We start from the raw sequence: 16442 nt of genomic DNA on the forward strand, positions 1-16442 counted from the left end.
TATCCGAGGAGGAAACTGGATGAATCCATTCAGTATGGGGGAGGATGCAAAGATCCCAAGGAAACCACAGCCCCACAGACATATCACAAGGAAGAGAAACCCTATACGCTTCTTGAGAGTAGGGAAAAATTCAATGTGAGTAGAAACCTTGTTACACTTCAGAGAAACCACTCAGGTGAGAAACCGTATAAATGCTTGAACTGTGGGAAAACCTTCAGTAAGAGCTCAGGCCTTATTAAACATGGCAGAATGCACATGAGGGAGCGACCTTATAAATGCCTGGACTGTGGGAAAGCCTTCATTCAGAGCTCAGACCTTATTACGCACCAGAGGGTGCACACAGGAGAGAGACCTTACAAATGTCTCGAGTGTGGGAAAAGATTCAACGTGAGATCAAACCTTAGTAAACATCAGCAAAATCATGTGGGAGGGAAACCCCATATTTGTTTGGATTGTGGGAAATGTTTCAATCACAGCTCCTACCTTATTACGCATCAGAGACTGCACACGGGAGAGAGACCCTATAAATGCCTTGCGTGTGGGAAAAGCTTCAGTCACAGTGCACACCTTATTAAACATCGCCGAATTCACACAGGAGAGAGACCGTATAAATGTCTTGAATGCAGGAAAAGTTTCAATCAGAGCTCACACCTTATTATACATCAGAGAACGCACACGGGACAAAAACCCCATACATGTTTGGACTGTGGGAAAAGTTTTAGTCAGAGATCGGCCCTTCTTAGACATCAGAGAATCCATACAGGAGAGAAACCCTATATGTGTTTGGACTGTGGGAAAAGTTTTAGTCAGAGATCAGCCCTTCTTAGACATCAGAAAATCCATACGGGAGAGAAACCCCATACATGTTTGGACTGTGGGAAAAGATTCATTCAGAAATCACACCTTATTATGCATCAGACAATTCACATGGGAGAGAAAACCCATAAATGTTTGGACTGTGGGAAAAGCTTCAGTAACAACTCATACCTCACTAAACATCGGAGAATCCACAAGAGTGAAATACCCTAGAAATACGCCAGTGGTGAGAAAAGATTCAGTGGGAACTCACGCATCAGAGAATTCCCACAAGAAGGAGAGATTTTTGACTTTTAAAAAGAACTTTAATAAAATCGGTACACGAAACACAGTGAAAACAAGAAAAGAAAAAAATGATGGATTTGAACCCTTAAAAGAGTTGATAGTCACTGAGCAGACAGTGGATGCGGTTCCAGGATTCCTAGCTAATTGCTTGTTAGGAGTACAATTAAAATTCCCCCCTGCTATCATGAAAATCTCACTTCTCCAACGATGTGCTAAAAGAGCATCCAAACTCTGAAAAATCCTAAACACCTGGTCTTTCCCTACAGTAGCTGTGACTGTCTGTGATCCCAGTGCAGCAGGGTCCACCTCCCAGCAGCTCACTGGGCATCTGGTAGGGTGTGCCTGGTTGATTGTACTTCCTGATTGGTGAAGGGGTGGAGCTAGCTACTACATGACCCAGCACCAGCCGGAGCTTGCTGGAGGCTCAATGCGTCCCATGTCTGTAGCTGCATTTGGTCCTGCTTCTTGCTTTCTGCTTCTACTTCTCCCCACTCCGCTCCTGTGTTCAGTTGCCTGCTTCAGTTAGAATCATAGAAAAATAGGGTTGGAAGAGACCTCGGGAGGTCATCCAGTCCAACCCCCTGCTCAAAGGAGGACCAATTCCAACTAAATCATCCCAGCCAGGGCTTTGTCAAGCCAGACTTTAAAAACCTCTAAGGATGGAGATTTCACCACCTCCCTAGATAACGCATTCCAGTGCTTCACCACCCTCCTAGTAAAATAGTGTTTTCTAATATCCAACTTGAGACCATTGCTCCTTGTTCTGTCATCTGCCATCACTGAGAACAGCCAAGCTCCATCCTTTTTGGAACCTTCCTTTAGGTACTTAAAGGTACCTAAAGGAATGGGCTATCACCAGCAGGAGAGTGAATTTGTGTGGGGGGGTGGAGGGTGAGAAAACCTGGATTTGTGCTGAAAATGGCCCACCTGATGATCACTTTAGATAAGCTATTACCAGCAGGACAGTGGGGTGGGAGTAGGTATTGTTTCATATTCTCTGTGTATATATAAAACCTGCTGCAGTTTCCACGATATGCATCTGAGGAAGTGAGCTGTAGCTCACGAAAGCTTATGCTCTAATAAATTGGTTAGTCTCTAAGGTGCCACAAGTACTCCTTTTCTTTGTACTTAAAGGTGTTACGTTGCACTCCATATTCTTTATGGAAAAATGAATATGGCATAACTGGAATATGCTTTATGCAAAATGTGTGATGTGACATACCATTGGAAAGGTTATAATCTGCTGCATGTGTTCATCCTGTTTGTAGGCATGTATCATTTCTATATCTGAAGTTAGAAATATGAAGTAGAAATCTAAGGTCCTGTTGTAGTTATGCTAAGTGAGGGCCATTAATGGTACTTCAGGAACTTGATGACTTTTAAGCAAGAAACAATGGGCTGTGAATGGATTTGTTTCCCTGTAAGTCTGTGGGACCTGTGAGGAGGAGGGGTGATGTGAAGACATGTGTCTGTGTCATCTGATGCTGGAATTCCATCTTGGATTTGATATTTTTCCACAAGGCTGGGGGGAATGTTTAAACAAGAACACAAAGGATTCCTGCCTTCGGCCAAATCTATATAAGGGTGTGAAGCAAGACATAGAGAGGGTCATGAGGAGACCCCTGCTTACCACCCAAGATGTCTGCTGGAACTAACGGAGACTGAACAGGGGGAAGGATTGGGCCCAGACTAGAAATGAGTCTAGTCTGAGAAAGCAGCTTACTGGAACATCTTTGAGGGTGAGATATTACATGTAACCAGTTTCTTAGTGTATTAAGCTTAGCCTGGTTTGTTTGTTTCATTTTGCTTAGTAACGTGCTTTGTTCTGTCTGTTATCTTTTTTGACCACTTAAATCCTACCTTTTATACTTAATAAAATCACTTTTGTTTATTAATAAACCCAGTGTAAGTAATTGTTACCTGGGGAGCAAACAGTCTATGCATATCTCTCTTTACCTTGAGAAAGAGGGTGAATAATGGAAACTTATACTGTATAAAACTTTATACAGTTTAAGATGGATTTTTCTGGGGTTCAGGTCCCATTGGGGCTGTACACTGGGGTGCTGAGGTAAGTCCCTTTAACTGAGTCACCCCAAAGAGGAGCTGATTTCAGTGTCTGTTTTCTGCAGAGGGGTGTGGCCCTATCTCTGTGTCTGTGCTGGAGGAGGCCTGGAGAGTCTGGCTCAGCAAGGCACTGGCATGGGGTGCCCATGCTGGCAGAAGGGTTAGGCTCAGTGGTATCTTAGTGCATCAAGTGACAGTCCCAAGGGGGTCCCAATGAGAGAACCCATCACAAAGGGCAGCTATCAAATCCCCCCTCACTCTTCTCTTCTGCAGACCAAATAAACCCGGTTCCCTCAGCTTCTCCCCGTAAGTCATGTGCCCCAGTCGCCTAATCATTTCTGTTGCCCTCTGCTGGCTTTCTCCAATTTGTACACATCCTTTTTTTTTGTGTGTGTGTGTGGGGGCAAACCTGGACCCAGTACTCCAGATGTGGCCTCACCAGTGCCGAATAGAGGGGAATAATCAATTCCCTCGATCTGCTGGCAGTGCTCCTACTAATGCAGCCCACTATGCTGTTAGCCTTCTTGGCAACAAGGGCACACTGCTGACTCATATCCAGCTTCTCATCCACTTTAATCCCCAGGTCCTTTTCTGCAGAACTGCTGCTTAGCCAGTTGTTCCCTAGCCTTTAGCAGTGCGTGGGATTCTTCCGTCCTAAGTGCAGGACTCTGCACTTGTCCTTGTTGAACCTCCAAATTGTCTAGTTCCTGTCCTTCTCCATTGCAACCCCTGCCTCTGCTTCCTGATCATGCTTCCAGCTCACCCATTGACTCTGGCTTTCAGCTTTCACCCTTGGCTCTGTGATGGATGTAGGGAACAGATATGCCTCTGAATGATTAATAGCTACTTGTTCCTTCTGGCCCTCAGAAAAATAGAAAAGTCCGCCTCTGTTTATCGCAAAATAGGATCCACCTAAGAAGTAAAGACCGCAAGAAAATGGTTCATATTATGTGAGACACCTTGTCTAAGAATCCATAGATCCACCACAGTCGGGAGTTCCTCTCCCCAGAAATAGAAACTGAAATGTCTAAATGAGACTATTGTTAATCTCCTAGACAAGAATATCTCATAATTTGCTTCTGTATAAACCTCTTTCTCCCTCCCAACCTAGCTAAAAGGAACTCCAATTTACCAAGCAAGTGTCACACCCTGCTTGTTTATGCAAAGTGTTTTCACCCGAAAGTATAAACTATACATCATTTTCCTAAATCAAATAGACTGTGAATCATCTCTTTCCCCCCAAATTAAAATCCGCACCTTTGTTAGTGTGTGATTGTGAATCAGATCTATATCCTTCTGTATGTGGAAAATGTCTCTTGTTCTGTTGTACGTCCTAAATAAGGTGAAATGCTTATGTACAATCAAAGAATGTATGGAGTATGTCCTCTAAATTTAGAAGGTTATAAAGGTTTTGTTGGTTTTCACTGTAAATGTTGCACTCTAGGAATCGTCCGGCACAAAGAAGAAGAAATGTAAAAAAAATATAAACCATGGTATAACTTTGGGACATTGAGAGAAATTGCTTAAAAGGGGGTGTCCCAATCGATAGGAGGGGCTAATGATGAAATACAATTCTTGAAATGAATCAGCTGTATAAAGCTGCTGATAAAAAAGGATTGAGGAAATTTGTGATACACCAATGCCATCTCCTGGATACCCATAGAAGCATTAAAGAAAAAACCTAAGCACTCATTTGACCTGAGCGCAGGTGGAATAAGTTTTGTGTGGCCCATTTCCCAGTGGTGCTGGAACAATTTTTAGCGTGGGTGTGCTGAGCTGTACCCTCCTTACCCCTGTCTGTACCCCTCACCGCCCCAGGCTGGGGCCACAGCTGGGGTAGCTGTAGAGCCCCCCGGGCAGCAGTGGGACCCCGGGCAGCTGTGGAACCCCAGAGTTTGGTGGTAGATCCCCCAGGGCCGGTGGCCTGGACCCCAGGAGTTGGCGGAGCCCATGAGGTCAGGGGGTGGCCCCTACTTCTCATGCTTATGCCTTTTCCTAGGGGAGTGCAGAGCTGGTGCTCAGGGTGGGGGCAGCAGGCAGAGCTGTAAGTATGGAAAGGAGTCAACATATGAATTTGCCAGGATGATAGTTAGATTTCAAAGCTGAAACCTAACAATCCAAGCAGCCCGGCTAGCTCAGTCGGTAGAGCATGAGACTCTTAATCTCAGGGTCGTGGGTTCGAGCCCCACGTTGGGCGAAGCAAGTAAGTTTTTCAAAAAAAGGTAGTGGAAGGTATTTTAACCATTTCTTCTTTCCTGGAAATAAATGTATGTCTCTAAAAATGGCTGTTTCAATCCTCTTCCTATTTTTGGGGGGAGGGATAGCTCAGTGGTTTGAGCAGTGGCCTGCTAAACCCAGGGTTGTGAGCTCAATACTTGAGGGGGCCATTTAGGGATCTGGGGCAAAAATTGGGGATTGGTCCTGCTCTGAGCAGGGGGTTGGACTAGATGACCTCCTGAGGTCCCTTCCAACCCTGATAGTCTATGATTCTATGAGTCCCTGGGGGGCAGACATGAGGGGGGTTTGCCTAGAGCCCCAGGGATGGGTGAATCCGGGCCTACAAATCACTGAATGAACCTGTTGCCGGGGCACTGGCAGCTCCCTGACCTGAGAGCCGGGGGAGCAGAGCTGGTAGCTCCAGCCCAGGGCTGGTAGCCGCGGATGGGGGTGTGGAGACAAGAGACCGTCTCTGGCAAAGGGCTCCGTGTACCAGTTTTGTACTCGAGGGACTCACACGCTGAGTCGGACGGTGTCACCGAGAAACGTGTCCCGGGCAGCCTCTCTAGGACCAGGACCCGAGCCCATCACCCCTGTGTCCATGCAGACATGGGGGGCTCTCTGGAACAACCCCCAGCCCCCATGGAAAGCCCCCTTCTCCCCGCTCCCCGGGATCTCCCGGCTTCTTTCTGTCCCCGCAGTGATCCTGTGGCTTCTGGGCAGGAGGCCTGCATAGGGCTGGGAGAAGCTGCCCGTGCCCAGGGGAGGTGGGGTCCCCAGGGGGCAGGGTTTGGGGCAGGGGCCTGCAGAATGGTGGGTTGATCGCTAGGACCCAGGAGCGGCTGGGGGGCGGCTCTGGGGGGAGGATCGCGGGGCTCGGGCCCGGCCGCAGGAAGTGACTCGCAGCCGCTGCGGGGACTCTGGCTCCCGGCGAGATCCCCGCGCCCCGGCGGCTGGTGCTGGGAGCCCGGAGCCCGGGCTGCAGCCGGGAGAGGGGAACCTCCAGCCGGGCCCTGCCCGCTGCTCCCCGGGAGCCTCTCCCAGGGCAGAGCCCCCAGCCCGGCCAGGGCCCCTTCCCGGCCCGGCCCCTGCCCCGGGGGGCCCCGCTCGGGGGGAAGGTAAGAGACTCAGGGCTCAGAAGCTACAAGACAAATATCCAGATCCCGCTCCCCCCGGCTACCAGTGTATTATTTTCAGACACACCCATGCTGGTGGAGTCTGTGACTCCAGAGTGTTGGGGGCTGCCCGGGGCCCTGGTCTGATTTCTGGGCAGGATGCAGATCTCAGCCACACCGGAGTCAGACCGGAGTCACTGCTGGCTCTGGCAGGGGGTGGGTGCGGATGGGCCGATGGGATCAGCCTCTGCCTGCCTGTCCCCTGGGGTCTGCAGGGGCAGGACAGGGAGGTTCAGGCACTCGCTGCTGACACCAGAGGGCTCCGGTTCTGGCTAAGGGAGAGGAGGAGGCTGGTGCGTGTCTCTCTCTGCATCTGATATTAGAGCCCTTGAATTGAGGTCTTTGGGTCAGACACTGCTGCCTCCTCTACCTGAGAGCCCAGAGTGTGAAACTGCTGCTCCCCAGCTGGGGCTGTGCCAGGGACAGACCTTCATTAATCCCCCCTCTGTGCCCAGCACTGCTAGGGACTTTCACCGTGCCTGGAACTAGTCCCCACGGCAGCCCCACGCTCTGCCCACACCAGCCCCTGAGCCGGTGCCTGCAGGTGATGGGAAGCCCTGGGGGACAGGGCTGGGGCCCGGCAGGAAAGTGACTCTGCACAAAGGGCCCCTTTCAGGGACCTGCTGGTGAGTTTGTACCGAAGGGGGAGGGGGCTCCCTGTGTGTCTGCAGGTCCCAGAGGTGCTGCCCTCAGTGACGCAGCCAGTTAGTAGTTGCAGCAACCAGATCTCTACTGGAGAGCAAACACCCATGTACTGGGCCAGTAGCCAGTTTTCCCACGCAGTGGGGAGGGGAGAGAGGAGTCGAGACAGTGAATAAGTCAGTAGGAACAAGGAGGGAGGGTCCCAAATCTGCCCAGATCCATTCCCTGCATCACCCTGTGGAGACAAGGTCGGTGAGGTAATATCATATATTGGAGCAACTTCTGTGAATGAGAGAGAGAAGCTTTCAAACCACACAGCTCTTCTGCAGGGCTGGGAAAGGTTCTCGGCGCATCACAGCTAAATACAAGGTGGAACAGATTGTTTACCGTAAGTAGGTAACACATAGTCTGAGGCAGGGTAGTCAGTCGGCGGACCGCACGCCTAATCCAGACCACGGGACACTTTTGAACAGACCCTGAAATCTTATTATTATCTTTATTATTACTAGCATTCTTTGGGTTTTTTTTTTATTATTTTCTCTGCAGTCCAGACCTCAACTGTACCATGACCAAGAAATTTTGGACCTTGACGGAGGGTAGTCAATTATTTTTTGTCTAAGGGACCCTTCAAGGTGAAGTGTCCTGTTAACAACTCTGCAGTCACAGGACAAAAAAGGGGGGAGTTAGTGGGTTGCGGATTCTTGTAATCAGCCAATAATCCAGTGTTTTTATGAAGACTGTGATTTTTAGTGTCTGATGGAGTTACGAATTTAAGCTCCCAGGTGTCTTTTGAAGATGTTGTGGAGGTTTCCGTTGAGGATGAGGGCTGAGAGGTCAGATATGGAGTGATCGCTCTGTGACAAGTTTTCACCCACTGGTGTTTTTGTCTTTTATCACTTTTTAGTGTGAGTTCGTTCGAGAGTAGTGATTGGTTTCACCCACATAGTTGTTATCGGAGCATTTATGCACTGGATGAGGTGCACCCCATGTTGTGATAGGCTGTGTAGGACCCATGGATCTTGAAAGCTGTGTTACGGGGAGATGTTGATCACTGTAGCGGCGGAGATATGGCTGCAGGTTTTGCGTCTGTTGGTTTGGCAGGGTCTGGTGCTGCTTTGAATTGCTGCGATTGACTTCCCAGGGACTGTGGTAAGGAGGAAAGAGAGGAAAAACCAGTTTGTGTGTCTGCTGAGTTACCACTCTGCTGGGGGGACCCACTGCCTTGAAGGTAAAATCATTGAATCCATCAAAGTAACTCCTCTGCTTCTGATTTTTTTTTTGCGTGTTTGACTCAGAGACTCTGTACAGTCGATGGCTTGACTGTCCTTTGGTTCATTATGAAATGTATGCAAGAGATCAAATAACCAAGACCAGTCAGGTTGGTTGCTCTAAGCCAATGACAATATAGTACAGGGGAAAAAAGGGTTCCATACGATACCAGTCTCCGGGAAGTCGTCACCTGCAGCATTGGTACGTTCACCTTCTACACAGGGTGTGCAAAGTGACAACCCTAATGCCATCCCTTTATACGTGTGTACACTGTACGTCAGGGGTTCTCAGCCTTTTCCTTTCTGAGCCCACACCCCATGTAAAAAACTCCACAGCCCACCTGTGCCACAAAAAGCCAGTGCCGGTGTTAGTGGGTAGCAAGCCAGGCAATTCCCTGGAGTCCCACACCAGAGGGGCCCCTGCAAAGTTAAGCCGTTCAGGCTTTGGCTTCAGCGCTGGGTGGCGGGCCTCGGGGGCCCCAGGTTTCGGCACCATGTGGCACAGCTTTGGTTTTCTGCCCTGGGCCCCAGCGAGTCCCTGCTTGTCGGCCCCCCTAAAACCTACTTGCGGACCTCGGGTTGAGAACTGCTGCTGTACGTCATCTGAAATGAGATTGAACCAATCCGCTTTTTACCTTGTTTTTCTGGTGCCACGGTGGACCCTTTGTCTCATGATTTCCAAGTACCACAGGGCGTGAAGGCATCTCCTAGGTTTGTAGGTAAAACCATTATATGTCTTGTCCTCATCCCTTGAGACATTCTAGTTTAGACCTGAGAGAATGACTTCCTACCTGTTGCTACTTGCTCAAAGGTCCTGCTCCTGACAGTTTTCCAAGTACTTCAGCTAATGCAAAGTTTTCTGGGCTACTTAGATTCATAGATACTAAGGTCAGAAGGGACCATTATGATCATCTAGTCCGACCTTCTGCACAATTCAGGCCACAGAATCTCACCCACCCACTCCTGCAATAAACCTCTCACCTATGTCTGAGCTATTTAAGTCCTCAAATTATGGTTTAAAGACTTCAAGGTGCAGAGAATCCTCCAGCAAGTGACCCGTGCCCCATGCTACAGAGGAAGGCGAAAAACCCCCAGGGCCTCTTCCAATCTGCCCTGGAGGAAAATTCCTTCTCGACCCCAAATATGGCTGAACCCTAAGCATGGGATCAGCTGAACCCTAAGCATGTGGACAAGATTCATCAGCCAGATACCCAGGAAAGAATTCTCTGTAGTAACTCAGATCCCACCCCATCTAACATCCCATCACAGGCCATTGGGTCTATTTACCGTGAATATTTAAAGATCAATTGATTGCCAAAATCATGTTATCCCATCATACCATCTCCTCCATAAACTTAGCGAGTTTAATCTTGACATGGGTGAACAGAACTATGGGGAGGGTGTAATAGATTCAGTGAAGATACCTTCCGGGCCTTTATTGAAATTATTCCTAGCATATATATATTGGCTAACAAAATCCACATTGCACTTCAAATTGTCCCGTATTCCTATGGGAGAGGAGAGGGAAATGGCTGTGATGGAGCCAGCTCAGGTAGGGGATTTTCAGGGAGCTGCAGGGGGGTTGTTGTGGAGGGGGAGGGGGAGGAAATACACAGGGGGAGCCAGGGAGGGGACAGGGGACAAGTTTAACTTGGAGCCTGATTTTCTGAACAGGCCCATTGGCGGGTGGAGGGAGGGGGGAACATTCCCCCCATTTCTGATCCAGGAAACACCCCCCTGGGCAGGGCTGGGGAAAGTGACCAGACTCCCAGTGCTGGAGCCTGACCCCACTGGCCAGAGGCTGCTGTGAAATACAAAGGGAAGCTGTTGGGATTCCTGACCTGTCCCCGGCTCAGAGCTCTGCTTCCCGTATCAGCCTGTGGCTGGCAGGCATGTTGGAAATGATAAGACCCTGCCCTGCTCTGTGTGCTGGGGGGGACAAGCAGCTCTCACCTTCTCCCACCCCCTGAAGCCTCCTGGCTCCTCTGAGCAGGGTGCGGGGAGGATTCTGCTTTTCTGGGCCTCCTCCCCCTGACTAGTGGGATTGCGGCTGGGGCAGCAGGTGCTGAGTGGGGAACTCTTGTTGTTTCAGATGCCGGTGACCTTCGAGGAGGTGGCTGTGTATTTCACTGAGGGGCAGGGGGCTCTGCTGGACCCTGCTCAGAGAGCCCTCTACAGGGACGTCATGCAGGAGAACTACGAGACGGTGACCTCGCTGGGTAAGGGATTCCCGTCCCCTCGGTTATTAGAAGCCGTGGGGTCTGCGTGTCTGACTCTGGTCAGGTTCTCCCCTGGTCAGTTAGATTTGAAGGGAGTGGGTTGCATAGTCCACACATCCAGTCTGAAAGAGACTTCCATCTCCATACCCCCTGCAGTCGAGTCAGGGAGTCATAAATATAAGGGACATGCTAATTCATCGCCATTCCTCCCGCTTTCAAGGGAGCAGAAGCAGTGCACCCTATTCCCTTGCACCCTGTTCCCTTACACCCTGTTCCTTTTTCGTCCTAGGACTTGCTCCATCCATGTGGAGGACTCTGGAGGTTGAGAAATTGGCAGGGATTTAACACCAGAGCTGTTGCCGTGTTAGCAAGTCCCCACGCCATGCCTCCCCCCGGGCCCCACAGAAGCTGAATGTTCCTACTGGGTTTCTGACAAATCTCTCCTACCCTGGGGACTCAGTGACCCTGTTCCCATCTGTTCAGATTCCACATCCTCCTGCAGGGCATGGGGCCAGCTTAAAATCAGGGAATGTTCTTTGTGATGGCTCCTCTACAATTGCTCCATGCACCCTGATTTTGTCTGATTTCATTCACTGAGCAGGATTACCCATTCCCAAACCTGAGCTGATCGCCCGGCTGGAACGAGGGGAAGAGCCGTGGGTCCCAGATCTCCAGGCCGCTGAGGAAAGGGAGAGCCAGAGAGGCACCCGCACAGGTGAGGAGTCAGAGAAACTGACACAGAAACTATCTGATGAATGAAGGAAAAAGCTGGGACTCCCAAAATGTCCTGTGAGCGAGAGCCCCCAGTTCTGCCCCGTCTCAACCAGGTCAGGGCTGCAGTCAGCAGGTGTTGTAGCATCAAGGCAAATATCTGTCACGGCTTCCCACCCACCCTGTTAGCTGTCGGGAATTTCCTCCCTGACTTTCCTTCCCTGGGAGTGTTTGGGTGGGATGTGGAGGCAGAATCCAATGTCTCCATCTCCCCAGCAGTCACTGTGTGGTGTTTCCCAATGCTGAGGAGAAAGGGGAACAGCGGTGACTCTTGTCTGGATTCTCTCTCTCCCAGCAGGCAATGAGACAGTGAGTGAGAACGAAGAGGAGAATTGTCAATCTGAAGGTCCTGAGCAAATGGAACCCCTGGGGACCATTATGAAAACAGCTGATGGGAATTTTTCCCAATCCTTGGAACAGGGGGAAGCCTGGGGAAATTGGCACAGGTTAGAGAGGCAGCTGGGAAACCACCCAAGGAAGAAAGGGGATGAATCCATTGAATGTGGGGGAGGATGCACAGATCCTAAGGAAACCACAAACCAGCCGACAGATCCCGAGGAGGAGAAACTCTATAAATGCCTCGAGTGTGGGAAAAGCTTCAGTGTGAGAACCAACCTTATTACTCATCAGAGAAACCACACAGGAGAGAAGCCCTATAAATGCTGGGAGTGCGGGAAAAGCTTCCATCAGAGTTCAAGCCTCACTAAACATCGGAGAATCCACACGGGAGAGAGACCCTATGAATGCCTCGACTGCAGGAAAAGATTCAGTGTGAGAACGAACCTTATTACCCATCAGAGACTGCACACAGGAGAAAAACCCTATAAATGCTTAGATTGCGGGAAAAGCTTTAGTCAGAGCTCAAGCCTTACCAATCATCGGAGAATCCACACAGGAGAGACACCCTATAAATGCCTCGACTGTGGGAAAAGTTTCAAGGTGAAAACCAACCTGATTACACATCAGAGAAACCACACGGGAGAGAAGCCCTATACATGTTCGGACTGTGGGAAAAGCTTCAGCCAGAGCTCAAGCCTCACGAAACACTGGAGAATCCACACGGGCGAGAGACCCCATAAATGCCCAGTGTGTGGGAAAAGTTTTAGCGAGAGCTCAACACTTATTAAGCATGGGAGAGTCCATACGCGGGACAGACCCTATGAATAACTCCAGCGTGGGAAGAGATTGAACGAAAGATAAGCCATTGTTATGCATCAGGGAACCCACACAGGAGAGAAACCCCATAAATGCTTGGACTGTGGGGAAAGCTTTAGTTGCTCCTGAAACCTTACGAAACATCGGCGAATGCACAAGGGTGGGAGACCCTAGAAATAACTGTGGGAAAAGATTCAGAGCTCACACATGATTACGCATCGGAGAATTCATGAGAGAGAGAGAGACCTTCAATATGGGGGAAGCTTCAACTGGTGCTCCTACAGTAGCAGGCATCATCAAGAGTCCTGTGGGAGCATTTTGAAAGCTGAAGACATATAAGTGTCGAACATCAGAGACTCCTCCACACAGCAGGGAAATTCTCTCGGGGCCCCGACTGGGGATAGCCGTAGTGACCAACTCATTTCCTCTTTCCCACACACATCAGGGGTGAGGATCCAGCAGCAGCCGAGCAGCAGCTAGTCAGTGACCCTCTGGCTCTGCCTGGTCTAAGCAAACCCCAGGCAGAGGAGGAGAAGCCCCCATCAGCCCCTCCTCCCTCGTGCAGCCCTGGCTGCTGAGCTAATGGGCCACAGAGGGAAAGGGAGAGAGAGAAACTCCTCCAGCCTCTCCCTCTGCCTGGCTGAAGCTCCCCCCTCTCCCTTCCCCGCCCAGCCAGGATCCCCCTGCCATGGAGATGAGGAGAAGGACACTTGGGCCAGACCCTACCTTCACTCTACACACCTGTCCCCATCCCCCATCTTCCACAAGCCCCTGGGCTGGGCTCCCCCACTTACCTGGGGCTGTTCCCTGCAGAGGGAGTGTCCCTGGGGGCTGGTAACTCCTCCCCTCTCTGAGTCCCCCAGGGTGTTGGGCTCTGGGGGATCAACTGTTAAGGGACCAGGGCAATGGGTTATGGGGAGGAAACTGGGGATTGAATGGTTGGGGCTGGTGGAGCTGGGAAGCAGGGGGAGCTGGGTGCTGGGGCTATCGAGTGTTTGGGGATCGTGGGATAAGAGGCGAGGGAGAGCACAGGGGTAGAGAGGTGCTGCCTCTCATCACCCCCTTTGCCCCTTCTCCCTGCCCCCTCTGCATTCAGGCAGCACCACTGAGAGGGGCTGATTCCCACAGGGCCCTTTGTGGGAGGCCTGGAGATCCCACCTCTGCCTCCGCAGCATCAACCTGTGAGTGTCCGTCTGTGGTAGGAAAAACAGTCAGGATTAGCCAGCTCATCTCCTCTGACTCTCCACCACTTTTCCTAGTCTAGACTGACCTTGAGCATCTTATTTATTCGGATCACCCCATTAGCAGAGTGATTGTTACAGTCACGAGTTCTCCCTTTGGGGATAAATGGTCTCATTCCCAGATTCTCACAAAATGCTCCATTGTGGGTTTCCCCACACCCCCATTTTCTCCCTTCTATACCAGAATTACATTTATTTTACAAAAGCTGGAGCAGGGACAGTAAAAGGTGGTGTTTTAGCTACTATGTTCTTTGAGAGCGATGGGGTGAGTCCGAGGGATTCCCTCCTTCCCCGGTCACTGTCATGCTCCATCTTTGACACAGCAGCCTCTGTCCAAGCCTTGGAGAGTTTTATCCTCTCCCTATTCTACCCCTCCGCCTTCCGAAGTGTCACTTGCCACAGTGTCCTTTGCTCTCCAGGAATGGCCCATTGATTGCTTTGATCCTAAATCAGACTCCTGAGAGCAAGAGAAAAACATGTTGCAGACCTGGAGGGGGAATTCAAATGAAGGCCAAAGCGCAGCGGGAGGTTTCTGATCTTCAGTCCCTGTTTCCATCTATTGGTAAAGTGGCTTCTGGGATTTCCCAGCTAAATCCAGATCATTTGCCCATGAGAAGGTTCCCCCCTCCCCCTCCTTTCTTTTGTTAGGTAATGCAAAAACTTTTGTAAGTTACACAGCCAAATAAGGAGGTGCTGAATGAAGCAGGTTTAGCCAGATGAGAAGAAAATGGGTCAATTTATTTTCCTTATTTTGAATTTGAAGATTCTCTTGATATGTGCCATCATGTGCCAGCAATGCCCCTCTGCCATGTACATTGGTCAAACTGGACAGTCTCTACGTAAAAGAATAAATGGACACAAATCAGATGTCAAGAATTATAACATTCAAAAACCAGTCAGAGAACACTTCAATCTCTCTGGTCACTCGATCACAGACCTAAAAGTGGCAATTCTTCAGCAAAAAACCTCCAAAAACAGACTCCACCGAGAGACTGCTGAATTGGAATTAATTTGCAAACTGGATACAATTAACTTAGGCTTGAATAGAGACTGGTAGTGGATGGGTCATTACACAAAATAAAACTATTTCCCCATGTTTATTCCCCCCCACCCCCCACTGTTCCTCAGACATTCTTGTCAACTGCTGGAAATGGCCCACCTTGATTATCACTACAAAAGGTTTCCCCCCCCTCCCCCACCGCTCTCCTGCTGGTAATAGCTCACCTTAAGTGATCACTCTGGTTACAGTGTGTATGGGAACACCCACTGTTTCATGTTCTCTGTGTATATAAATCTCCCCACTGTATTTTCCACTGAATGTAGCCGATGAAGTGAGCTGTAGCTCACGAAAGCTTATGCTCAAATAAATTTGTTAGTCTCTTAGGTGCCACAAGTCCTCCTTTTCTTTCTGGGATTTCACTTTATGAACGCGTGAAAGTGTTTTATAGCCCACCCTGGATTGTGAGTTTTTCTGTCCTTGGTGAAGGCTGTTTGGTCACGTACTTTTGTATTAGTTGACTTTGACAGGATGTAGCTCTGCTATATTGGAGACTTCACAAACAATTGATCATTTGCCAGAATAGTCCTTACGTACTTTTTTCACCCTTTTCTACCCTTCCCTCTAAAGATTTCTGGGTGGTTTGAACATTGAAAATGATCAATAGTGATCAGCACACACACTGAGTGCAAGATTTACACTCCAGGGGGATATGAGATGCAGTCAGGAGCGGGGGAGGATGGGGCTGGAAAACTGCAGGGTTTGCTCTGCAGAGCCAGACAGATGAGGCTGAGAACTGTGAACTCACTGCACTGGGGCCAGAAAGAGACAGGAATTTTCCTGCGAGTCCCTGAATTCTAAATGACAGTGAGTGATGCCCCTAGAAGAATGATTCAGGGCGGGGGCAGCATCTCCTCTTTGCGGAGAGGAGGAATCTGGACAGAGGCGAGAAGGAAGCCAGCGAAGTGAACTGGCCTCACCAACCCTGAAGCCAGGCAAACCTTTGTCACCAAGAGGCAGAAGTGCATCCTGACAGCCCAGTTAGTCACTCCCACGATGTCTACTGCTGTTTCCTCTGTGCGGACAACAGAGACTGTCTGTGCTCCACTCACCCCACACTGCATCCATCTTCTAACCCGAGCTCCCTGGGTTTCCTGCTCCTTTGTGACTGGGTCCCAGCATCTCTCATGAATTGTCTGCACTTTTCCACTGGTTTTAACTTGTTCCTCTTTCCCTGGTGCCTGCAGATGCTGGGAGAATCCATGTGCTGGCCTGGGGCAGAAATGCATATTTGTGAGGTGGGTGCTAGGTGGGGAGAGGGGATGGTTAACTTGTATTTCTTGCTGGCTAAGAATAAAGGAGAATTTAGCTTCTCAAACTCCCAGTGGCCCTTGTCTTGAATAATGGGAAAAATGATCCCAGCAGCTGTCTCTCTGAGTTGTTATTTCTCCAGCCTTCACCACTGCAGACTGCAGACCAGAGCTGCCAACTCCTTGGGTTTTCAGACCCTTCTGTGGGGAAAATCCATCATCCACAGGGGAAACCCCCTCTGGCTGTCCTGATCCATTCACTTTTCTCCTGTGGAAGGAGGG

At 49.9% G+C, this 16442-nt stretch overlaps 2 protein-coding genes and 1 non-coding gene across 3 annotated transcripts in view; all 3 read left to right on the plus strand.

Annotated features, from left to right (window-relative positions):
- Nucleotides 1-5372, plus strand: part of LOC140898417 (uncharacterized) — a 28742-nt gene extending 23370 nt beyond the window's left edge. The window contains exon 6 of the mRNA XM_078848896.1: nucleotides 176-5372. Coding sequence (XP_078705022.1) covers nucleotides 176-1029 — 854 coding nt within the window. The 3' untranslated portion in view covers nucleotides 1030-5372. The remainder of the gene's footprint in view (nucleotides 1-175) is intronic.
- On the plus strand, nucleotides 5290-5362 carry TRNAK-CUU (transfer RNA lysine (anticodon CUU)). The gene has a single exon. It is a non-coding gene; the product is annotated as a tRNA-Lys (tRNA).
- Nucleotides 5373-6519: 1147 nt separating the features above from the next.
- Nucleotides 6520-16442, plus strand: part of LOC140897490 (uncharacterized) — a 61667-nt gene continuing 51744 nt past the window's right edge. Inside the window, exons 1-4 of the mRNA XM_078848358.1 lie at nucleotides 6520-9186; nucleotides 10560-10686; nucleotides 11288-11401; nucleotides 11753-12621. Of these exons, the coding sequence (XP_078704484.1) occupies nucleotides 10560-10686; nucleotides 11288-11401; nucleotides 11753-12621 (1110 nt within the window). The 5' untranslated portion in view covers nucleotides 6520-9186. The remainder of the gene's footprint in view (nucleotides 9187-10559; nucleotides 10687-11287; nucleotides 11402-11752; nucleotides 12622-16442) is intronic.

Source organism: Lepidochelys kempii, chromosome 14 (assembly GCF_965140285.1).
Source record: "Lepidochelys kempii isolate rLepKem1 chromosome 14, rLepKem1.hap1, whole genome shotgun sequence".
Lineage (NCBI taxonomy): Eukaryota > Metazoa > Chordata > Testudines > Cheloniidae > Lepidochelys > Lepidochelys kempii.